General features: G+C 44.8%; 1 protein-coding gene across 1 annotated transcript in view; it reads right to left on the minus strand.

Moving 5' to 3' along the window:
- The window catches only part of LOC137621659 (spliceosome-associated protein CWC27 homolog), a 118,042-nt gene that overhangs the window by 65,268 nt on the left and 27,250 nt on the right, over positions 1-25,524 (minus strand). The window contains exon 3 of the mRNA XM_068352146.1: positions 9,869-10,069. Within this exon, the coding sequence (XP_068208247.1) occupies positions 9,869-10,069 (201 nt within the window). The remainder of the gene's footprint in view (positions 1-9,868; positions 10,070-25,524) is intronic.

Raw genomic sequence — 25,524 nt, forward strand, 5'->3', positions numbered from 1 at the left:
AGGGATAAGTTTGATCCTGAGGTTTCTCCTTTAAAGAGCTGTCCTCCCCTGAAGTCTGAAGTTCTATGAAGATAGACCTTTAGACACTCTACTGGACATAGAGAGACATCTTCCTTCAGAGGGCAGATTCTCCAAGGACCCCATCTTTTAGTGGGTAGCTCGTTCTTGGCAAGAAAAGTTGGACCAGGAAAGAGATTTAGCTCTCCCACTTCTGTGAACTGAATGTGGCCCTCATTTCTTGATAGGGCTACTATTTCACTAACTCTAGCCCCAGAGGCTATAGCGAACAGAAAAACAACCTTCTGGGTTAGATCCTTGAGAGAACAATCTTCATTGTTCACAGATGAGGCATAATGTAGGACCTTGTCCAAAGACCATGAGATGGGCTTCAGAGGAGCTGCAGGCCTAAGCCTAGTGCATGCTTTCGGGATCTTATTAAAGATTTCATTCGTCAGATCCACTTGAAAGGCATATAGAAGAGGTCTAGTCAAGGCTGACTTACACGTAGTTATCGTGTTAGCTGCCAGACCTTGATTATGAAGATGGATAAAGGACAGACAGAAGTTTATTGAAATTTCTTTCAGTCCTTTTGCTTTAACAAAAGCAACCCACTTTTCCCAAGATGATTCATATTGTCTTCTAGTTGACTTAGACTTGTATTCTTCTAGGAAGTCTATATTGCCTTCTGAAATCCCAAATCTTTTCTTAACCGCTAGGGCGAGAAAATCATGAAATGAAGGTTTTGGGCTCTCTGTGATGAATTGAAGACAATTAACTTCTGAACCCTCTGAGAAAGTGCTGGGTTCAGTACAAGGGCCAGCCTCAGCCTCAGTTCTCTCACTAGAGTGAACCAGTTGCTCTTGGACTATTTGGGAGCTACTAGAGCTGCCTTTCCTTGGAAGGATCTTAGGGTGTTGAGGACCTTTAGCAGGAGATTGGATGGAAGGAACAGGAATTTCCAGGTCCATCCGTCCCACACTAGAGACATGGCGTCCGTTATCTCCTCTAGAGGGTTCTCGTATGGAGCTACACATCGAGGTAGTTTCTTGATGGCGCTCGTCACGAAGAGGTCGATCTGCAGTTCCGGGACTTGTTCCAATCTGGAAGAGAATGGGTCTGTGTCTGTGGACCATTCTGACTCTATCGGCTTGAGCCTGAGTAGGGCATCCGCTGTCACATTGCGGATCATTTATAAGTGAACTGCTGATAGGTGCCATATCTTTAGGTAAGGGATGGCTAACATCACCTAGATTATATGGGACGATCTCGAGCCTTGTCGGTTCAGACATCTCATTATCACTTCGCTGTCCCAGATCAGCCTGATCTGGGTGGAGAGAGTTTCCCCAACATCAACAGGACTGCCATGGCTTCCAAAAAGTAGATGAGAAGGGCCTTAAGTAGATATGACCAAGTCCCTTGGCTTTCCTCTGATGGGAGTGAACTCCCCATTCTTCCGTCGAGGCATCCATGCGGATGATCTTCGATAGTCGAGGTAGTTGCAAGGGCACGGTCCTCATTAGGCTTTTGGCCTTCGACCATGGGTTGAGAAGCGATCAAGGTAAGACCGATATCAGTCATTTTAGATCTCTTCGAGCGTTTGATGCGTATCTTCTTCAGACTCCTGACGCATCTTTCAGCTGTGCTCTCAGCACTGGGTCTGTCACTGCTGCGAACTGGAGAGAGTTCAGTACTCTTTCCTGTTAGCGTCTTGAAATCCTGACGGATCACAGTAGTCTCTCGACCGACCCTGCGATCTCCTTCTTCATCCATAAGGGAAAGGAGAGACAGTGTGACCTCAGGTTCCAATGGTTTTCCAGCCATTGAAACCATTGAGCTGGAGAGAGTCGAGACTTCTTGAAGTTGATTTTGCATCCCCGATGTTCCAGGAACTGGGTTACTTTTTTGGATACTTACAGACCAGCCGCTTCGTGTGCTGCCCGCACCAGCCATTCGTCCAGGTACTTTGTTACCTGAACAGTTTCTAGGCATGGTTATTGCACGACTGCGTCCGCCAATTTCGTGAAGATACTTGGGACTGTGTTTAGTCCGAAGAGTATGGCTCTTAGGACAAACTTTACCTTCTGTAACTTGAATCCTAGGTAGGAGGAGAGGGGGCGACTGACTAGAAGCTGCCAATAGGCACCTGTCAGGTCTATCAAGACTGTGAACGCCCCTTTTTGTAATAGGGTCCTTACGTGTAGAAGGATTAACATCCTGAACTTGCTGTTTTTTTTGAACTTGTTGAGTGGTGACAAGTCCAGAATGACTGAGTTTTCTTGAGTCCTTCTTGGGAACACAAAACAGCCTTCCCTGGAATTCGATGGACTTTGCTTTCCTTATAACCTGTATGCTCTAGAGCTATAGGGTATACTCTTCTAATACAGGGTTGGAGTGTTGGAAGAGTTGAGGAAATGATGGTGGAGGCATGTCTAGTTTCCATCCTAGTCCAATCTTGATTAGGCCTTGGGCCCAAGGATCGAAGGTCCAACGATCCTATTGGAGCCTCCCTCCTACCAGAAGCGTCTCTTTACTTCGACTGATCAGAAGGTTTACCTCCTCGACCGCCTGCCTTGGGCACCGTGGTCATAGAAACTGTGGGATGTTGTTGAACAGACCGAGGAAAAAGTCTAGACTTTTTCGTCTTCCTTTTAGGTTGGGGACCTACATCCGGGGAAGACTTCCTCTTTGAAGGGATGCCCCACTTCTGGAGAAGGTTCCTATTCTCCGTGGTGGCTTTCTCGATTACCTCTTTGACTACCTCGTTTGGAAAGAGGTCTTTACCCCAGATGTTGGAAGATATCAGCTTCCTGGGTTCATGTTTCACTGTTGCAGCAGCGAACATGAACTCCTTACAGGCTCTCCTAGCCTTCATAAAGACATATAGGTCTTTTACTAAGGTGGCCATATGCATTTTGGCCAAGACCATGAGCATGTCTGGGGTACTTCGATGGACTGAACACATCTCTGTGCAGTTTTGTAGAGATAAGGAGGCAACAAGTCTCTCCTTTGTCTCTTGTTCCTTGCACAAGAGAAACTCAGAAAGTTTAGGGAGATTCTCGCTAAAGTGTCGTCCAGCGATGTCCGCGTCCAGTTTCCCTACTGAAAAGGTTAAGTGGACTTCCTTCTAATCCTTCTCCTGCATGGACAAGGCTAGTGACAGAGGCCTGCACTCCTCAAGTGCAGGGCTTGGTTTGCCTGCCTCCACTGCCTTGGCAACCGATTTAAATGCCTTCCACGTAAAGCGGAATGCTATTGAAGCAGGAGCAAGAAAGGTAGGGTGTCTCTTACTCAGGGTGAACACTTTCGACACTGAGTAACCCGCTTTTCTCAGGGTACTTGACAAGATAGCCTGTGCCTTATCGTGGTCGAGAACCATGACTTCCTTCGGTTCCGTTTCTTTTTCTGACGTTGGTTCATGCTTCAGTCGAATGAAGCACTCAGGGAAAGCATTAAAGCTTGGCCAAAACTGGATTTCGTCTAAAGGAACTGCTCCCATCTTCTCTGAGATGTAGAGTTTGCCGTCTAAAATCGGCATAAGCTCCGCGTACCTCCAGGGATTGGTTTTGGAGCATGTCGGGAGGTCTTGGTCTCTGAGTCGCTTAAATGACCCTCGGGAGGCGATGAGTGGAGCTTCACGGAGCTCTCTCTTGAGTTTTGCTTCCTTTGTTTCACCTTGTTTGCGAAAGTTTTCCATTACACCCGTAAGATGGGCCAGTAACTGGCCCATTTTGTCTAATAGAGGGGTAGAAGGTGAAGACGTCGAGGTTAATGGCTCCAGGGCCGGCACAGACGGAAGCAATTCCGACTCGACATCGTCATCTTCTTCCAGGGGTGCCTTCCTGCCCTCCGTCTTGATGGCAATCTGGATGTAGGGAGGTGCAAATCGTACCTGGGGCACCACTATTTCACTACTTGCTTTCGGGAACAGTAAGCTACGCATCCTATCATTAGGTAGGTATGGTCTCGGAGAGATCTTCTAGAACCCTCTAATCCATTTGCATAGTTTCTTCCGTGCCGCATCCCTAGACTCCATTGACTTGGGATCATCAAAACCTTCGGTCACTAAGGTCCGGCAGATATTGCTGACTTGGGGGTCCTAATATTGCAGGGATTCGGTAATAATATTGCAGGGGGCATGAGACCTGCATGCTTTATGACCGTAAAAGTACTTCCTCTTAAGATTGCAGAAGACTGCATCATATTTCATCTGGGGTTCCTCCTGTAAAGAAAGGAAAGCAGAATGAGTACAGTATACAATTGTTTATCTCACCTGATAAGCAATATGTAATTAGTCATCTTTTAATTATCATAGCTCAGGATAGTAAGCTAGAAAGGAATAGTGAGAGACACATACTTGTGTATCCCTTGCAAGCAATTGCTGTATCCTCCTCCCAGTATTGAATATAGAGAGTTTCCTTTTTCAAGGCAACTCGAAAGAAAAGGGTTCCAACCCCTAGGGATAGAAAAAGTGTACACTGCCACTGACCCTTCTAATTATTTAATACTGTGGGGTAAGTATAAACTGATTTCCAATCAGAGTATTGAAGGAATTCTTTTCTTTAAATATAGGTTCGGTCTCAGCAGAAGCCTGCACAAGGGTACCCAAGATATGTTAGAAATTAACTACTGTATAATAATACTATAGTTTTTTGTTTGCAGTATATACTATATTGCAAAATACTGGCTACTGTATAATCATATACTGTAGTTCAGCCGGTGTGCTGCCGCCATCGCTAGCACCTGGCGGCACGGTCCAGCCGGCATGTTGCCGACTGGACTAGAAATTAGAAAAGACACATATTTGTGTATCCTACCCAGCCCATTGCTGTGACCTTCCCCTCCAATATTAAAACCATAGAGTTTCCTGATCAGGGAAGCTAAAAGACAAGGGTTCTAACCTTTAAGGATAGAAAGTATACTACCACTGGCCCTTCTAAATTATTTAATATTGTAGGGTCAAATGTAAACTGATTTCTAATCAGAGTATTGAAGAAATTCTATTCTTTCAATATAGGATTGGTCTCAGCAAACGCCTGGGCAAGGATACCCAAGATATGTTGGAAAATAACAACTAGTATAATATATACAATAGTTTTCTATCTGCAGTATATACTATACTGCAAATACACTGACTACTGTATAATCATATAATGTAATTCAGCCGGCATAGCTAGTCCCTGACGGCACAGTACGATCGGCATACTAGCTGATAGCGAGAGAGAAAGCATGGAGTGAAGGACAGCCTTATTACAGTGTATGTTTACACTAAATAAGGATGTAAATGGAAGGGGAGAATGCATCATTCAGGCTTCCATCCAACCACAAGTACCGTTGTCGGCATATGGCCGGCAGGCTAGTACCCGACAGCACTGGTACAGTCGGCATGCCACCAGCTGAGTTAGTACCCCAGCAACAGGACTTGTGGCCGGCAGTCCAAGGGAGGACTGAAGAACCTTGGTGACAGAAGGGTCTCCCACCCCCGCAGCCGTCAAACAGCTGCTATGTAGGAGCCTGGCCGGTCCCGCAACCCGCCGGCAAGCGGTGAGATTGCAGGACGACGGCCATAGTAAAAGGACAGAGAGGGGCAGGGAAAAGGGTCCTATATCAAGTGTAAAAGGCGGCGGCAATGTTGCCGCCCCCACTAAACAAGGGAGAAACTCGGTTTCAGTATCGGCGCCGTCCTAGGCGGCAGAAGAATGTCTATTCTTCAACCTAGGGTCTGCCGAAATAATGTTAGGAGGGGCCGCCACGTTTCCCGCCCCCTCTCAACAAAAGAGAAACATCGTTTCAGTGCCGGCGCCATCCTAGGCTGTAGAAGAATATCTATTCTTCAGCCCAGGGTCTGCCAGCATAGGACTAGTCTTCTAAACCACAGGGAGAAGGTGGCGGCAACATACCACCACCCCAGGTGCGGTTTAGGGAGGCTTAGCCTCCTATGCTGGAGGCTATAAGCCGACAGGGGTGACTACTCACCCTGCCGGCCTGCCTCCGGCAAAAGACTGAATACCCTGAGATTCTGTCGAAAACCAAAGCCGGACACTCGCCGGCAAGGTGGGAGACGGAAAAAGCCCTAGCCTAGTCAAGCCGGAGTAACTACTCTATGGCAAGACCAGAAAGGGTTGCCGCCTGCGGCAGCACTCAGAGGGAAAGAGGGATTACCCATGACTCTCCAAGGAGACAAGTATCGATTTATATAATTCTACGAGATATACTATCTCCCTTAGAATCGATAAAACGATACACAAGGGTAAACGGGGAAATGTCTGAAAGTATACTACATCGCCTAGGTTAGGTAACCTAGGCAAGACGAGATCTCGGTTACCTAAATCACCGAAACTAACGTATACGATCGACAAAGGAAGAGGAAAATTATGTATACCGTAAATATCTTTACAAGTATAATTATGCCTAGCTATTCCAAACGGGAAAGTCGTTCTACTAACTAAATAACACATGCCTAACGAATGACAACGCCCATGGCGCCTCCGGTAACAGGCCTAGCTCCTAAGCACAATAAATTACTCTAATTTCACTGTGAAACAGTAGCTAAAATTATATACATTGTAAAGAATCAATACTCAACTTTCCAGAGGCGAAAGAAGCTGGAGATTGCATAATAATCCTCGCAGAATCGATTGAAAAGGTTAGATCAACAGGGAACACCACCGTGCGAATTCGCTACAAAATTAGGAATGACCGCCATCTTGATACTCAATAATAGTATGGGAAATAGGGTAACCTTGATAACGGCTCCCCTTCCAAAATTACCCCTCTTCCCCTTCGAGGCGAAAACGCTATTCGGGGTGAAGATCGCTATGTGTCGTATCAAGATATACGTCCCCTGATATTATGTGATATCCTTAAGAGAATTTTGAGGATATTCGCGGCAGGAGTTAGAATTCTGGAGGCCTAAAGGTAAATTCTCTGGGAATATCACTGTAGTTCATATATCCCTTGGAAGCTACTATTAGGAACCTTCCATCAGGATGACATGGCTTGAACCCAAAAAAACATTTGCTGCAAGTTTGAACATCTGAAGTTCCATTGATTCAACTGCCTGATTAGGAAGATCATTCCATAATCTGGTTACAGCTGGAATAAAACTTCTAGAATACTGTGTAGTATTGAGTCTTAAGATGGAGAAGGCATGACTTTCAGAACTAACTGCATACCTAGTACTATGTATGGGATCATACAGTCTGGGAAAATCCGAATGCAAAGGATGGACAGAATCATGAAAAATCTTATGCAACATGCATAAAGATCTAACTGAACGACAGTGCACGAGATTAAGATCCAAAACAGGAATAAGAAATTTAATAGGCTGCAAGTTTTTGTCCAACATATTAAGATGAGAATCTACAGCTGAAGACCAGACAAGGTAGAATGAAAGAATTGAGACATTTTTTTCAGAATAGATTGACCACCAAAAAATTTTAACTCTCTCAATAAGACAATTCTTTGTGCAATTGAAAAAGAAACAGATCGAATGTGTTTCTCGAAAGTAAATTTGCAATCAAGAATCACACCTAAAATTCTAAAGCAATTTTATATAGTTAAAGAAACATTATCTAGGCAGAGATCTTGATGTTGATGAGCCACTATTCTTGACCTACTTACAATCATACTGTACTTTTGAGTTCTGTTTTATGCCCCACTAATTTTATCTAATCCGATCTCAATCTTGTAGCAAGTGCCTCACTGAGGAGGCCAGGATCAGCCAGTCTGTGTCCTCTTTGGCACTGCTTAGACACACCATGGAGAAGACTTGGTTCTTTTCCGTCTCTTCAAGATATCTGCTTGGCACTGCACAGGAGGCCAAGACGTACACTCGACGCACTGGGATGATTGCGAACCATCTTGCCACCTACGAGAAGCATAGAGTGTGAATCTATAGTCGTTTTTCACATCAACTCTTCCCCTAGGAAGTACGAATCTCTTGCTTCAAATTTATCACAAAAACAATGAACAGCCAGCATTCACCTCCTAAAAGAAAAGGAAAATAAAAAAGTTCAATTAAGGGCGCAACAATACGTATACACTGGAACCTTGACATACGATTGCCCTAATATACAAATGTTTTGAGATACAACAGAAAATTTTTGAAAATATATGCTTTGATATACAACGAAATATTTGAGATACGATTTTGCGATGTGATAGTTCTATAGGCGACCGATAGATGGCTTCGGTGTGTTTGTTTGTTGTTGCTGCATCCTTAACACTTCGTTGTGTAGTTCGTTGTATTTCTGCCTATTTTTCGTGTTATTTTGTCTATTTTATTATTTACCATGGGTCCCAAAGCTAAAGACAAAGCAGGTGATAAGAAAAAACCCTAGAAAATTATCTCGAAAATGCAATAATGCTTCCAAAACGAAATAGAATATTTAGTGAGAGAGAGAAATACGTATGATCTCTCTCTCTCTCTCTCTCTCTCTCTCTCTCTCTCTCTCTCTCTCTCTCTCTCTCTCTCTCTCTCTCTCTCTCTTTCTGTAATAAATGAAATCTTTTTTTTCTTTGCTAAATCTCTTTTGACGCTGTATAATCAAGCACCACAGAGCCAAAAACTATAAAATATCGTGCATCAGAGGTAGCATGTCTTATAAATAAGGGAATTATTTGATCCGAAAATTGAGGTTGACGACGGACTAGGCAGGGTTGATCAGTTGATTTGAATGTAAACAATGCAAAATATTATAATTCGCTATTTTTTTAATTATAAATATGATACTAAAGTGTGAATATTAAATGCAACATTATTGGATACAGTTAAGTAAAACGCCAGTGAGAAACAAGGACGAAACAAAATGACAAAAAGACGAGACAGGGGGAGGCGGTAGCGTGCGTGCATGTGTTCAGATTGTCTGGACCTTGCGGCAGCACATTCCCTAAGCTAAATCTACGCTAAATCAAATAAATTAGCGAAATCAATGAATTTGGGACATGCGAGAAGGAATGAAAAATAGTAATGGGAATACGTGGAATGAGGGATAATGCATTTAGAATGATTAATTAGATAAAAATTACGAATGAATGCTGGAAAAGTGAAGATGAATAAAATTGCGAAAAATAAAGAACCCAAAGAGTTGGCACAATAGGCCCAGACCTGAAAGTTATGAAAATCAGGAAAGTGAGGCCAAAAAGGCCAGACATGAAAGTGATGAGTAAGTGTTTCCGTAATTAAAAAAAAAATAAATAAAAATTAGTTTAGCAATGTTATTTCATTTGTGTTTATTACGTACTTATTAGTCTACATATGTAAATAAAAAGAAAACAAATCGTTCCCTGCCACCCCTCCCTACCTCCTCCTCCTGCTGGCCTCACGTCATCTGTCGTTGTGGTAAGTAGAATTTCTTTATTTTTTTTTATTGATTTTATTAAATTTATTATCATTTATCACAATACTATGTTATTTTATCATTATGTGTGTTATTACTTGTTTATTTGTGTATAAATTGTATATATTATATGTAATTTAGCTGTGTTTTGGTGTGGTTTTATAGCGCTAGAACGAATTAATACATATTACATTATTTCAAATGGGAAAAAATGCTTTGAGATACAACTGTTTTGATATACAACGGTAATGGAACAAAGTAAATTCGTATGTCAAGGTTCCACTGTATACTCTTGGCAGAAAAACTACGCAAAGATCTAACAGATGGAGAGGCTGGGCTTCTCACCTGTGCTCACAATCGGTCGTTAACTATCTCGCTAACGAATTCAACGGCTGTTACAGCTTGTGTTGAAAACATCGCCCCATTTAAAGGACAAAAGGTTTGTATATGCGTAAGAACACAATGAAAGTAAATTTATCAATATCAAATGCATTACTGTACAGTAGCAGGTAAAACCTTTGACCACTAACCTTTCCAATTTCACCTTCCTCAAATCTTGGTAAATTGTAAATAGTATCACCAGTCACTTTACCAAAAATTGTGTGCTTGTTTTGAAGTTCTGGGCAGGCACCAAGTGTAAAGAAAAATTGAGACCCATTATCATTAGGGCCGGCATTAGCCATGGCAACCAAGCCTCGGCGCACAAAACGGAGACGAGAATGGAATTCATCCTGGAATAGCAAAATATTTTCAAATCAATATGCTATTGTACATAATTACAAGTTATAAAAATGAAGAGAATAAAGAGAAAAATACAATGAAGTAGTAAACTGGTTGATCAAGGCACCAGCCATACTAAGACTAATATGTTATAGGATTACTTAGGGACTGTCCAGTTTGCTTGAACTGCACTTAACTTTGCTGACACACCGAACATTTTTGGAATATTCCTTTCATATTCTCCTCTTTCTCATTCCTAAGACATGGATACTAAAATTTACACTCTTTCTCAAGTTGGTAGCTACTTCAAATTTTTAGTGGCTATTTGTTTACATAGAAAGGGTACAATAGACTATGGTAGACAGCTCTTCTACGAGATATGCATTCTGAAATCAAACCAAGGTCCTCTAGTCTTGGATAGTGCCATAGTCTTCCCAATCTTGAGTTACAAGTCTCTTGCTTGAGGATATACACTAGCTACTTTTCTGTCAGTTTTTGTTTCCTCTTGTTATTTATTAATGGTACTTTATGCTAGTTTAATAGACGGGACAAGAATACCTGGTGGTTTGTCAAGAGATTTCCTTTTCCTTCATCTTAATATTTTATTTTCTTTTTCAGAGTCATCACTGCTGCCCTCCTCTCAATATACTGTCATGCTGATATTACCGTATTATTACTATCCTTCTCTTTTATAATCATAGTGTTCATTGTTGTCACTTACCAGTTTCTTTTGCTTGCCTCATTGGGCTGATTTTATTTTGTGACCCTAGGGCTTGTAGCATTTTGATTTTCCAACTAGGGGTGCAGTTGGCTTATAATAATAATAATAATAATAATAATAATAATAATAATAATAATAATAATAATAATAATAATGATAATAGAAGTAAAGACAATGTATTATAGAAATACAATAATATCTGAGATCAAACACTGCAGTGCTAGAACAATTTGGTGATTGAACAAGATTTTAAAATGATATTTTAATTATAAAATAAATTTTTGAATATACTTACCCGGTGAATATATAATAGCTGCTACTCAGCGGCTCGACAGAAAACACACTCAAAAAACTCGCGAGCGATCGCTATGAAGGTTGCGGGTGTGCCCACCAGCGCCAACTATCGGCCAGATACCACTCTTGCATGTAAACAAACCCTTCAATTCTTCTCGTCCCGCTGCGTCTCTATTGGGGAGGAAGGGAGGGCCTTTAATTTATATATTCACCGGGTAAGTATATTCAAAAATTTATTTTATAATTAAAATATAATTTTTAAATATTTAACTTAGCCGGTGAATATATAATAGCTGATTCACACCCAAGGTGGTGGGTAGAGACCAGAGTTAATTAAGTTTACAGCGTATAAGCTAAGAGTTTTTGACAGTTATCAATATAACAAAACCAAAATATATAGGTACCTGGTAAGGAAGTTGACTTAGACGATTACTCTGCCTTGTAAGTCTGTCTTCCTCACGAAGCCCAGCGATCCTCTTAGGATGCTGAAAGACTCCCAGGAGCTGAAGTATAAAGGGTTGCAACCCATACTAACAGGACCTCATCAAACCCCTAATCTGGGCGCTCTCAAGAAATGACTTTGACCACCCGCCAAATCAACAAGGATGCGAAAGGCTTCTTAGCCTTCCGTACAGCCCAAAAAACAATATTAAAAAACATTTCAAGAGACAGATTAAAAAGGATATTGGAATTAGGGTAATGTAGTGGTAGAACCCTCACCCACTACTGCACTCGCTGCAACGAATGGACCCAGTGTGTAGCAGTCCTCGTAAAGAGTCTGGACATCTTTTAAGTAAAATGACGCGAACACTGACTTGCTTCTCCAAAAAGTCGCGTCCATAATACTTTGCAGAGATTTATTTTGCTTGAAGGCCACGGAGGTTGCTATAGCTCTAACTTCGTGCGTCTTAACCTTAAGCAAACATCGGTCTTTCTCATTCAAATGAGAATGAGCTTCTCGTATTAAAAAATCTGATAAAATATGACAAAGCATTCTTTGACATAGGCAATGATGGTTTCTTAACTGAGCACCATAATGCCTCAGATTTACCTCGTAATGACTTAGTACGAGCTAAATAGAACTTAAGAGCTCTAACAGGACATAATACTCTTTCCAGTTCGTTGCCTACGATCTCTGATAAGCAAGGAATATCAAAAGATTTAGACCAAGGACGAGAAGGCAGTTCATTTTTTGGCCAGGAAACCAAGTTGAAGTGAACAAGTGGCTTTTTCTGTAGAAAAAACCGATGTTCTTACTGAAGGCATGAAGTTCACTGACCCTTTTAGCCGAAGCCAAGCACACTAGGAAAAGTGTCTTGAGGGTGAGATCCTTCAGGGAGGCTGAATGTAATGGCTCAAACCTGTCTGACATGAGGAACCTTATGACCACGTCTAAGTTCCATCCAGGAGTTGCCAAACGACGTTCCTTAGAGGTCTCGAAAGACTTAAGGAGATCTTTATTGTTGGAAAGATCTAAGCCTCTATGTCGAAAGACCGAAGCCAACATGCTCCTGTAGCCCTTAATCGTGGGAGCTGAAAGGGAGCGAACCTTTCTCAGATGTAAAAGAAAATCTGCGATTTGGGCTACAGAGGTACTGGACGAGGACACAGATGCTGACTTGCACCAGTCTCAAAAGACTTCCCACTTCGACTGGTATACTCTAATGGTAGAAGCTCCCCTCGCTCTTGCAATCGCACTGGCTGCCTCCTTCGAAAAGCCTCGAGCTCTTGAGAGTCTTTCGATAGTCTGAAGGAAGTCAGACGAAGAGCGGGGAGGCTTTGATGGACATTCTTTACGTGGGGCTGACGTAACAGATCTACCCTTAAAGGAAGACTTCTTGGAAAGTCTACCAGCCATTGAAGTACCTCGGTGAACCACTCTCTCGCGGGCCAGAGGGTAGCAACCAACGTCAACCTTGTCCCTTCGTGAGAGGCGAACTTCTGCAGTACCTTGTTGACTATCTTGAATGGTGGGAATGCATATAAGTCCAGAAGAGACCAATCCAGTAGAAACGCGTCTATGTGGGTTGCTTCTGTATCTAGGACTGGAGAGCAATAGATTGGTAACCTTTTGGTCAACGAGGAGGCAAAGAGGTCTATGGTGGGTTGACCCCAAGTAGCCCAAAGACTCTTGCCCACGTCCTTGTGGAGGGTCCATTCCGTGGGTATCACCTGACCCCTCCGACTGAGACAGTCTGCCAAGACGTTCAAGTCCCCCTGGATGAATCTCGTCAACAGGGAGATGCCTCGATTTCTTGACCATAAGAGAAGGTCCCTTGCGATCTCGAGCAGCGTGAAGGAGTGTGTGCCTCCTTGCTTGGAGATGTACGCCAAAGTTGTGGTGTTGTCTGAGTTGACCTCTACCACTTAGTTTCAAAGAAGCTTTCGAATATCATCAAGGCCAAGTGGACTGCTAATAGCTCCATGCCGTTGATGTGCATGCTCTTCTGACTTGAGGTCCACAGACCCGAGCATTCCCGACCGTCCAGGGTCGCACCCCAACCCAAATCCGACGCGTCTGAGAACAACACGTGGTTTGGGTTCTTGACTGCTAGGGATAGTCCCTCTCTCAGACTGATATTGCTGTCCCACCATTTCAGGCATGCCTTTACTGGTTCGGAGACTGGGAATGATACCGTCTCTAACGTCTTGTCCTAGTTCCAGTGAGAGGCTAGATGGAACCGGAGAGGCAGAAGGTGTAGTCTCCCTTGTGAGACAAACTGCTCCAGGGATGAGAGAGTCCCTACGAGACTGTTCCAACTCCTGACTGAACAAACGTTTTCTTTTCAGCATTAGTTGGACTTCGAGCAGGGCTTGTTCTATTCGGTGGCAGACGGAAAAGCCCGAAAAAAAACTGGACTGCGAATCTCCATCCCCAAATATAGAATAATCTGGGATGGGATCAGTTGGGACTTTTAGGTTGACCAAAAGTCCCAACTCCCTGGCCATACTCAACGTCCAATGTAGATCCTGCAGACAGCGAAGACTGGACGATGCTCTGAGAAGCCAGTCGTCCAAGTACAGGGAGGCTCGGATCCCCGATAGATGGAGGGATTTTGCCACATTCCTCATGAGCCTCGTAAACACGAGAGGAGCAGGACTGAGGCCAAAGCACAGGGCTCGAAACTGGTACCCCACATTCCTGTAAACAAACCTCAGAAACGGTTGGGAATCCGGGTGTATAGGAATGTGGAAGTATGCCTCCTGAAGGTCGAGAGAGACCATCCAGTCGCCTTCCATAAATGCTGTCAAGACAGCCTGGTAGACTTCATCGTGAAGTTTGTCTTGACAATGAACACATTGAGCTCACTTGCCTCTTACGTACTCCTGCAGTGAACATGGCTGCCAGATCATTGGAGCCATCCCTGAGGGACTTGTTCCTGCAGAGAACGTGGCTGTCAGATCATTGGAGCCATCCCTGAAAGCCTTGTTTATGCATGACATAATTGTACAGCAAAACTTCAAACGCTCGAAAATAGCTCTGAAGTCGACCATAAAATCTTGGAGCGTCTCATGGCCAGGCGCCAGGGAGAGTCTATGAGGTTTGAGAAGTCTATCTGGGCAGAGGCAGGAACTCCCAAGCCGAGAACTTCTCTCGTGTCATATCAGACTCTCGCTCTATAAGCCCGCTTAAAAATAGGGAAAGCAAAGGCTGTCTCCCCCAAACTCCTCCTGGTGATAAACCAGTCGCCTAGCAAACGTAAAGCTCTCTTAGAAGAGCGAGAGAGCACTAGCTTATAAAACAACGGCTTCGAAGTAGCTAGGCCTAGTGTAAACTCTGACGTTTAGGCGAACGAGGAGCAGCAGTTACAAAAAGATCCGGACAAAGATCCTTAAAAATCAGCATGATTTATTTAAAGTCCATAGAGGGCTAAGCAGCTTTAGGCTCCTCTCCGTCTGACAGAGTCCTCAAGGGAATATCAGTAGGAGGGGGAACAGCAACTTCCTCATCTGAAGGAACCTTGTCCGACAATAGCCGAGTCTCAAGCAAGGGAGAGACCTACCGTGGTGGCAATGCTTTACAAGCAGAGTCCACACGCACTGGTGCATTAGTAGCGGACCAGGACGCAACGTCATGTAACTGCTTAACAGTCTGTGAACTGTCAACAACAACAGGTGCGGGAGGACGCTCGGCGTCCACTCGAGACTGTTTTGACTGCCTAGTCTGAGCAGTCAAAACAACTCTAGACTGCGGTAGTTGACGCTCAGCGTCAAAACAAGTCAACTCCGCTGGTTGGCGAACGTCCTGAACGTCAACAGGAGCATTAGGAAGCGGCCTAACGTCCAAATGCGGCTGAAAATCAACACGTGAGGCTCTACATATCGTGACTGACGTGACTTAGCTACGCCAACGTCAACAGGACGCACAAAGGTTCGTTTGGGCGGCTGAAGGCCAGGATCTCGATGAGATAAACGGCTAGAATCAACGTGAACCTTATCGGCAGAATAGTCTTCCATAAGAGAGGCAAGCTTATTCTGCATGTCTTGCCGTACAACCCATTTAGGATCAACGGGAATGGTTGCGGTAAGATACGAGGGTAACGTCTGTGACTGCAAAACCTTGCCTACAAAAAGACTCTCGGAGCCTGTGTTACGCTTTTGTTTAGGCGGCGAGCAGTCTTCCGATGACTCCATAGGGTCAGAGCTGTCCTAATAGTTAAAACCAGGACGCTGGACCTGTCCTGAAAGGACTGACTTTCGCTTAAAGGGCCTCGAAACCTTGTTCTAGGTTTCTTATGCGAAAAGCCTTCGGATGACGAGGAGAAAATCGACTCTCTCGCCTTATGGTAGGGGTGATCTTGGTGAGATACGCCTGATACCATAGAGGGAACGTCTGTTCGCTGATCAAGGCCTCTCGAACCCATAAGTCGTACGACATTACTTCTCCCCTGGGCTTGGGAGCTTGCAAGAGGTCTCGGACTAGGCGAACGACAGGCACGAACAGACGAACCCTCGGTCGCAACACTGATAACACTTTGCGCAATATCACTTTATCACTACGATTTTCTGTTTTGCACTTATTTCACTGAAATCAAATTTTTTAACAATTCACATTAGGTATGAATAAAACTGATTTCTACCTGAAGCACGCAATTCTACCCTCATCAAAAGGTTATAATTGCGAAATCAGTCGTATAATGTAAGCACATTAATACAAGCAAAAAACAGTAAACATATTTTAAGATAAAAAGATCAGTGGCTGGGAAAGAGACTAAACACTAGTTCATTCAAAACTACGTTTTCAATCTCTCACCGTACAGTGCCTTGGGACGAGAATAAAAACTAAAAACGTTTTATCCTTTCTCCCTGTACAGAGACTAGGGACGAGAGTAACTCGAGAACAACGTTACTCGCTTGGGACGAGAATAAAGATCGGAACGTTCTCTCTCCTCTCTCTCTCTCCGTCTCTATCACTCTCTCTCTCTCTCTCTCTTGATTCCGCACCGAAGAGAAGAGCCCACTTACGTTTCGTCAATAAACAGGTTATTTGACCAAAGGAAAAATCTGAAAGGTTTTTCAATTAAAAAGTTCCTTTAAAATAGAATTTAAAACATTTAAGCTTTGAAAGAAGAATGAACAAAACGTCAGAATTGATTTACTCTTTCTGCAAAGTGAAACCGTGATACTCTCTCTCTCTATCGTAACGATAGAGCGCAAACTGCGTAGCATAAATAAACTAAACGTTAGTTCATCTTTGAAACAGTACGAAGACTATTCAAAGAAAATCTTTCATAAAATATCTACTAAAAAATATTCATTTAATAAGTTTTAAATCATTAGCTCTGTAAAAGTTATTTACGATTGAAAGGGCTCAACGTTGTTTAACTTCGGTTTCCAAGTTAGGACCGCCTATTCTCAGGAAAGGTCGCATATAAACAAATCATTAAAATTTATCTTGATGTTTATTATAAATGGAAAGCTAATCGAAGAGGCCTAATAAAGGCGGTTGAGATATAAAATCTATAATTAATTTATAATGTGATAAGATAATTGCTAAAAGCCTAAAACACACTTCCGTACTAAGGGAAGGGTCGGCCATTTAAAAGTCAAAGAAAGTCCAAAAAACAATCCAAAGTCATCAAAAATTAAATCTATCCAAAAACGAGTTCAAGATTTAAGTTGAAGATAAAACACCTGCACTGCGAAAGCTCAAACCAAAATGAAGTACTTCACCAAATATGTTGAGAAAAATGTTATTTTCCTTAGTAAAATAAATTTTTGAATATACTTACCCGATGATCATGTAGCTGTCAACTCCGTTGCCCGACAGAAATCTAAGGTCGGGATACGCCAGCGATCGCTATACAGGTGGGGGTGTACACAACAGCGCCATCTGTGAGCAGGTACTCAAGTACTTCTTGTCAACAAGAACTCAATTTTCTCCTCGGTCCACTGGTTCTCTATGGGGAGGAAGGGAGGGTCCTTAAATTCATGATCATCGGGTAAGTATATTCAAAAATTTATTTTACTAAGGAAAATAACATTTTTCAATATTAATCTTACCCGATGATCATGTAGCTGATTCACACCCAGGGTGGTGGGTGGAGACCAGCATACATGTTAACAAAGAAGCTAAGTATCCCGTATTTCATTTTAGCAGTTATTCAAAATAACAAACATAAAATAAATAAGTACCTGGTAAGGAAGTCGACTTGAACCATTACTCTGCCTTTTTTAAGTACGTCTTCCTTACTGAGCCTAGCGGTCCTCTTAGGATGCTGAGCGACTCCTAGGTGCTGAAGTATGAAGGGCTGCAACCCATACTAAAGGACCTCATCACAACCTCTAATCTAGGCGCTTCTCAAGAAAGAATTTGACCACCCGCCAAATCAACCAGGATGCGGAAGGCTTCTTAGCCTTCCGTACAACCCAAAAAACAACAATAAAAGCATTTCAAGAGAAAGATTAAAAAAGGTTATGGGATTATGGGAATGTAGTGGCTGAGCCCTCACCTACTACTGCACTCGCTGCTACGAATGGTCCCAAGGTGTAGCAGTTCTCGTAAAGAGACTGGACATCTTTGAGATAAAATGATGCGAACACTGACTTGCTTCTCCAATAGGTTGCATCCATAACACTCTGCAGAGAACGGTTCTGTTTGAAGGCCACTGAAGTAGCGACAGCCCTAACTTCATGTGTCCTTACCTTCAGCAAAGCAAGGTCTTCTTCCTTCAGATGAGAATGGGCCTCTCTAATCAGAAGCCTGATGTAGTAAGAAACTGCGTTCTTAGACATCGGTAAAGCAGGTTTCTTGATAGAACACCATAAAGCTTCTGATTGTCCTCGTAATGGCTTTGTCCGTCTTAAATAGTACTTAAGAGCTCTTACTGGGCAAAGTACTCTCTCTAGTTCGATCCCCACCAAGTTGGACAGGCTTGGGATCTCGAACGACTTGGGCCAAGGACGAGAAGGAAGCTCGTTTTTAGCCAAAAAACCGAGCTGCAAGGAACACGTAGCCGTTTCAGATGTAAAACCTATGTTCCTGCTGAAGGCGTGGATCTCACTGACTCTTTTAGCTGTTGCTAAGCAAACGAGGAAAAGAGTCTTTAATGTGAGATCCTTAAAAGAGGCTGATTGAAGCGGTTCGAATCTTGATGACATCAGGAACCTTAAAACCACGTCTAGGTTCCAGCCTGGTGTGGACAACCGACGTTCCTTTGAGGTCTCAAAAGACCTAAGGAGGTCCTGTGGATCTTTGTTGGTGGAAAGATCCAAGCCTCTGTGGCGGAATACCGCTGCCAACATGCTTCTGTAACCCTTGATCGTAGGAGCTGATAGGGATCTTACATTCCTTAGATGTAACAGAAAGTCAGCTATCTGTGTTACAGAGGTACTGGTTGAGGAAACTGCATTCGCCTTGCACCAGCTTCGGAAGACTTCCCATTTGACTGATAGACTCTGAGAGTGGATGTCCTCCTTGCTCTGGCAATCGCTCTGGCTGCCTCCTTCGAAAAGCCTCTAGCTCTTGAGAGTCTTTCGATAGTCTGAAGGCAGTCAGACGAAGAGCGTGGAGGCTTGGGTGTACCTTCTTTACGTGAGGCTGACGCAGAAGGTCCACTCTTAGAGGAAGAGTCCTGGGAACGTCCACTAGCCATTGCAGTACCTCGGTGAACCATTCTCTCGCGGGCCAGAGGGGAGCAACCAACGTCAACCGTGTCCCTTCGTGAGAGGCGAACTTCTGAAGTACCCTGTTGACAATCTTGAACGGAGGGAACGCATACAGGTCTAGATGGGACCAATCCAGCAGAAAGGCATCCACGTGAACTGCTGCTGGGTCTGGAATCGGAGAACAATACATCGGGAGCCTCTTGGTCATCGAGGTAGCGAATAGATCTATGGTGGGCTGACCCCACAGGGCCTATAGTCTGCTGCAAACATTCTTGTGAAGGGTCCACTCTGTGGGGATGACCTGACCCTTCCGGCTGAGGCGATCTGCCATGACATTCATGTCGCCCTGAATGAACCTCGTTACCAGCGAAATCTTTCGACCTTTTGACCAAATGAGGAGGTCCCTTGCGATCTCGAACAACTTCCTCGAATGAGTCCCTCCTTGCTTGGAGATGTAAGCCAAGGCTGTGGTGTTGTCGGAGTTCACCTCCACCACCTTGCTTAGCTGGAGGGACTTGAAGTTTATCAAGGCCAGATGAACTGCCAAAAGCTCCTTGCAGTTGATGTGAAGTGTCCTTTGCTCCTGATTCCACGTGCCCGAGCATTCCTGTCCGTCCAGTGTCGCACCCCAGCCCGTGTCCGATGCGTCCGAGAAGAGACGGTGGTCGGGGGTCTGAACAGCCAATGGTAGACCTTCCTTGAGAAGAATGCTGTTCTTCCACCACGTCAGTGAAGACCTCATCTCTTCGGAAACAGGCACTGAGACCGCCTCTAGCGTCATGTCCTTTCTCCAGTGAGCAGCTAGATGATACTGAAGGGGGCGGAGGTGGAGTCTCCCTAACTCGATGAACTGGGCCAGCGATGAAAGTGTCCCTGTTAGACTCATCCACTGCCTGACTGAACATCGGTTCCTTCTCAGCATGCTCTGGATGCATTCTAGGGCTTGATTGATCCTTGGGGCCGACGGAAAAGCCCGAAAAGCTCGACTCTGAATCTCCATACCTAGATAGACAATGGTCTGGGATTAGACGAGTTGGGACTTCTCTATATTGACCAGGAGGCCCAATTCCTTGGTCAGATCCATAGTCCATCTGAGATTCTCCAGACAGCGACGACTTGACGGAGCTCTTAAAAGCCAGTCGTCCAAATAGAGGGAGGCTCTGATGTCTGCCAAGTGAAGGAATTTGGCAATATTCCTCATCAGTTTGGTAAACACAAGAGGTGCCGTGCTCAGGCCAAAGCACAGGGCTTGGAACTGGTACACAACCTTTCCAAAGACGAACCTTAGGAAAGGTTGGGAGTCTGGATGGATGGGGACGTGAAAGTACGCGTCTTTCAGGTCTAACGAGACCATCCAGTCCTCCTTCTTGACCGCTGCTAGGACCGACTTCGTTGTCTCCATCGTGAACGTCTGCTTGGTGACAAAAGCATTGAGAGCACTGACGTCCAGCACCGGTCTCCAACCTCCTGTCTTCTTCGCTACCAGGAAGAGACGGTTGTAGAAGCCCGGGGATTGATGGTCCCGGACTATGACTACCGCTCCCTTTTGTAGCAAGAGCGACACCTCTTGTTGCAACGCTAGCCTCTTGTCCTTCTCCTTGTAGTTGGGAGAGAGGTTGATGGGAGATGTTGCTAGAGGGGGACAGCGGCAGAACGGAATTCTGTACCCCTCCCTTAGCCACTTCACAGACTGAGCGTCTGCACCTCTGCTCTCCCAAGCTTGCCAGAAGTTCTTGAGCCTGGCTCCCACTGCTGTCTGGAGAGGAAGGCAGTCAGATCCTGCCTTTTGCAGACTTTGAACCCTTCTTGGATTTGCCACGGTGACTGTCGGCACGGGTACCTCCTCTGCTGGAGGTTCTGCCACGAAAGGGTGGGATGAACCTAGTTGCTGGTGTGTCCACTGCTGCAGAACGGAAAGGTCTAGGCACGGAAGGTAAAGCTTTAGCCTTACGTGCGGAAGATGCCATCAGATCATGGGTATCCTTCTGGATCAGCGAGGCAGCCATCCCCTTAATCAGCTCCTCCGGAAACAGACACTTGGAGAGAGGAGCAAACAACAACTCCGACTTCTGGCAAGGATTGATCCCAGACGACAAGAAGGAGCAAAGATGTTCTCTCTTCTTAAGCACTCCCGACACGTACGAAGCCGCAAGTTCACCAGACCCATCCCGAATGGCTTTGTCCATGCTAGACATGATCAGCATGGCAGAGTCCTTATCCGAAGGGGAAGTCTTTCTGCTTAACGCTCCCAAACACCAATCGAGGAAGTTGAAGATCTCAAAAGCACGAAAGACTCCCTTCAACAGATGATCCATGTCAGAAAAGGACCAGCAAATCTTAGATCGTCTCATAGCCAGCCTGCGGGGAGAGTCAACCAGACTTGAGAAGTCGCCCTGGGCAGAGGCAGGAACTCCCAAGCCGGGTTCCTCTCCCGTGGCATACCAGACGCTAGATTTGGAAGCAAGCTTGGTAGGCGGAAAGATGAAAGCAGTCTTTCCCAGTTGCTTCTTGGACTGCAACCACTCTCCCAAAACCCTCAAAGCTCTCTTGGATGAGCGTGCGAGGACAAGCTTGGTGAAGGCAGGAGCAGCAGACTGCATGCCCAGAGCAAACTCGGAGGGAGGAGAGCGAGGGGTTGCAGACACAAACTGTTCCGGATACAAGTCCCTGAACAAGGCAAGGACTTTACGAAAGTCTAAGGAGGGAGGCGTAGACTTGGGCCCTTCTAAGTCGGAGTGCGGTTCATCCAAATGTGCAGCTTCGTCATCCGATACTCCATCATCCGAAAGCTGAGTAGGAAGTGGCAAAGGCGGAGCAGAAAGCTGAACGGCTGAATCCGGCAGCACGGGTTCATGCGTAGCTGCTGCGGATCCAACATCATGCCGCTGCTGGTCAGTCTGCGAGCTGGCAACAACAAAAGCAGAGTGCTGGTGCGTGGGAGGGACTGCCGTGGGTTGCGGAGCATGCCGTATGGGATGCGGAGCATGCCGCATGGGTTGCGGAGCATGCCGCATAGTGTCAAAACACGGCAGCTCTACAGCACCTTCCCCCTGCTGATGCGGTAGCTCACGCATGTCAACGGATGGTGCAGCATGAACATGCGTCTGGCAGGGTGGACTGCGCATCGGTGGTGGAGCTCTCACAGGTGGAGTGTGGGAGCAGGCAGCCGCAGTATCTGCTGAGCGCACAACCGTGGCAGGTTGTAGGTTAACAGGTGCAGTGTCAACCTTCTCAGCATGATACTCTTGCATGAACGCAGCAAGCTGAGACTGCATAGTCTGCAGCATGGACCACTTAGGGTCTACCGTGGTTGGTGCAGCAACAGACGGAGTAGTAGCCTGTTGTGGAACCACTCTACCTCTCTTGGGAGGTGTGCAGTCTTCGGAAGACTGCGGCGAGTCCGAACTGACCCAGTGGCTACACCTGGGCCGTTGGACTCGCTCGGAAGGGACCTTACGCTTGAGAGGTCGTGAGACCTTGGTCCATCGTTTCCTCCTTGAAACTTCTTCCACAGACGAGGAATGATAGGGCTCATTCGTCTGTTTGTGGATGGGACGATCTCTGACAGAAACGTCCGCAACCACTGAGGGTACATCCGTACGCTGATCAAGGCCTGCCGAACCCTTTGGTCCTTCGACATTGCTTCTCCCCTGGGCTTGGGAGCTTGCAAGAGGTCCCGGACTGGGAGGACGACTGGCACGAACAGATGTACCCTCATGCGCAACACTGACACTGACACTTTTCACTTCACTTGCACTAACAACACTTCCCACTGCACTTTTCGCTTTCAGCTCTTTGACATCTGCCAAAAGCTGATTACGGTCATTAGCCAATGACTCCACTCTGTCACCAAGAGCCTGAATGGCACGCATCATATCCGCCATGGATGGCTGAGCACTAGTAGCAGGGTCGGGAGTCACCACTACAGGGGAAGGAAAAGGTTGAGGGGCATGGGGAGAGGAAAAATCAACAGAGCGAGAAGAACTCCTCCTGATCCTATCCTTCTCTAGCCTACGTGCATTTTAAGGAATTTGTTAAAATCGAATTCCGAAAGCCCAGCGCATTCCTCACATCGATCTTCCAATTGACAGGATTTACCCCTACAATTGGAACAAACGGTGTGAGGATCTATGGAGGCCTTCGGAAGACGCCTAGTACAAGCCCTAACACTACACTGCCTGTACTTAGGGACTTGAGACTGGTCAGACATCTTGAATTGTAGAAATAGTCAAGGGGGAATTCCAAAATCTAGCAAAGTTCGTTAACAATTAATACAAATTAAATCAAAAAGCTTGCTAAGCTAATGATAAAGCTTCCTGAATAGCGAAGGCTAAAATCTAGAGCGAATACATCACCAAAATCGTGAAAAACAACTCCAGAATCAACAGCGTATCCAAGTAGGTCTAGCCGGTGGCACGACAGAGGAAAAATTGAGTTCTTGTTGACAAGAAGTACTTGAGTACCTGCTCACAGATGGCGCTGTTGTGTACACCCCCACCTGTATAGCGATCGCTGGCGTATCCCGACCTTAGATTTCTGTCGGGCAACGGAGTTGACAGCTACATGATCATCGGGTAAGATTAATATTGAAAACTCCAGGTTCTACAGCGAGTAATGATACGTCTTGTCGTCAAGGTCGACAGAGAAGAATTGAAGGGTTTGTTTACATGCAAGAGTGGTATCTGGCCGATAGTTGGCGCTGGTGGGCACACCCGCAACCTTCATAGCGATCGCTCGCGAGTTTTTTTAGTGTGTTTTCTGTCGAGCCGCTGAGTAGCAGCTATTATATATTCACCGGCTAAGTTAAACATTTAAAAACAGTTTTTGCCCAAGATCAAACAGAAAATTTGGAGGTAAAACAACTTGTAACAACCTATAAGGACAGATTAATCCAACCAAGCTAATTTACACAAAGCTATTGCCCAGTCCAGGCCTGCAAAACATCATTCAGTTACCTTTTTCATCAATTCATTCTATTTCAATGTATTATTTGTTTATCCAAACACAATGGCAAAATAGGACATATCTCTAAAGAGGGGAAGAGGAGGGGATCCTGTCTCTAGTTCAGTGATAAAAGAAATGATGGTAAAATCACAAATCTTTAAAGAAGTGACAGGGATGCCACTTCAGTTGTGGTACCTCTGCAGATGGGGCTAACAGAGGAGGTTGGGCCTTTAGGGTAGTTCTCTCAGTACCTTGACATAAAGCATCATCATCATCATCATTATCTCCTACACCTATTGATGCATCAGCAGATCTGAATATCATTCAACATGTGGCCACCTGGAAACCACCAAGGTCATCCACAGATTTGATGTCGTCAACAATCTCTTGATCCTTCATAGAATCAGACATGAAGGAGGAAAGGTGCATACATCAAAGTTCTCAAAGAGGTGTTGGACGGCATCCTCTAGGGACGCTGAAGGAGCTATTTTTTTCAGCAGTGTGGTTATCAGATTTATCGATGATGAACTCCTTTCTGTTACTCGCAGATGCAGGGACCATTCCGCTTCTATTACTTGTCCTTGGCAACCGAGTGTGTTGGTTAGTAGATTCCTCTAGCCTGCAATGAACCTCCTCGACAGCTCTACTACATTGTTGAATGGCCAATTGTGCGCTTACTTTGCCCACTCACAAAGGGACTTATAAAACAGTGCCTCCTTGCTTGTTGAGGTAGTCCACTATGGTAGTGTTGTTGCTCATTAATGATATTAAGTGCTCTATCAAACTCTGTTGGAAGCCTTGCAAAGCGAGAAGCGCTGCTTGCATTTCCATTAGGTGATATGCAGGTGCCTTTCTTCTACAGACCAGCTTCCTAAAGTGGTCTGGTTCCTCAGGTGTATATCCAATCCCTCCTTGGATACGTCTGTCAACAGCCGGATCTTCGGAGGTGAGGAGTCAAGTGTAGTTCCCCTGATGAGGTTCTTGTTGTTCAACCACCAGGCTAAATCATACAATATTTCTTGTTCCAGCGAAACCATACGGTTAGAGGAATTTCTCGATTGATCAAGATTCTCATATTGTGTGAAAAGGAAAGAATTCTATCTCAATCTTGAAGTAAATAATTCTTGGTGGAAGATACATTCAACCAGTAGTTCAAGTATCTCAGCAAACAGCAGATGACCGTGAACAATTGGGAAGCAGTAGTCAATCCGAAGCAGAGGACTTTAAACAGGTATTCTACTTCCCTGAGGACAAAGTAAAGTGGAGGTACTTTCTGTATGCCTGGTATATCTTTTAAAGCAACAGATAGCATGAGGTCTTCCTTTTTCTGACGGCAGCTTGTATGGTACTTGCTCTCTGCATCTTGAAGGGAGTTTGTAGAACAAACTCTTTCAAAGG

The sequence above is a fragment of the Palaemon carinicauda genome, chromosome 28 (assembly GCF_036898095.1).
Source record: "Palaemon carinicauda isolate YSFRI2023 chromosome 28, ASM3689809v2, whole genome shotgun sequence".
NCBI lineage: Eukaryota > Metazoa > Arthropoda > Malacostraca > Decapoda > Palaemonidae > Palaemon > Palaemon carinicauda.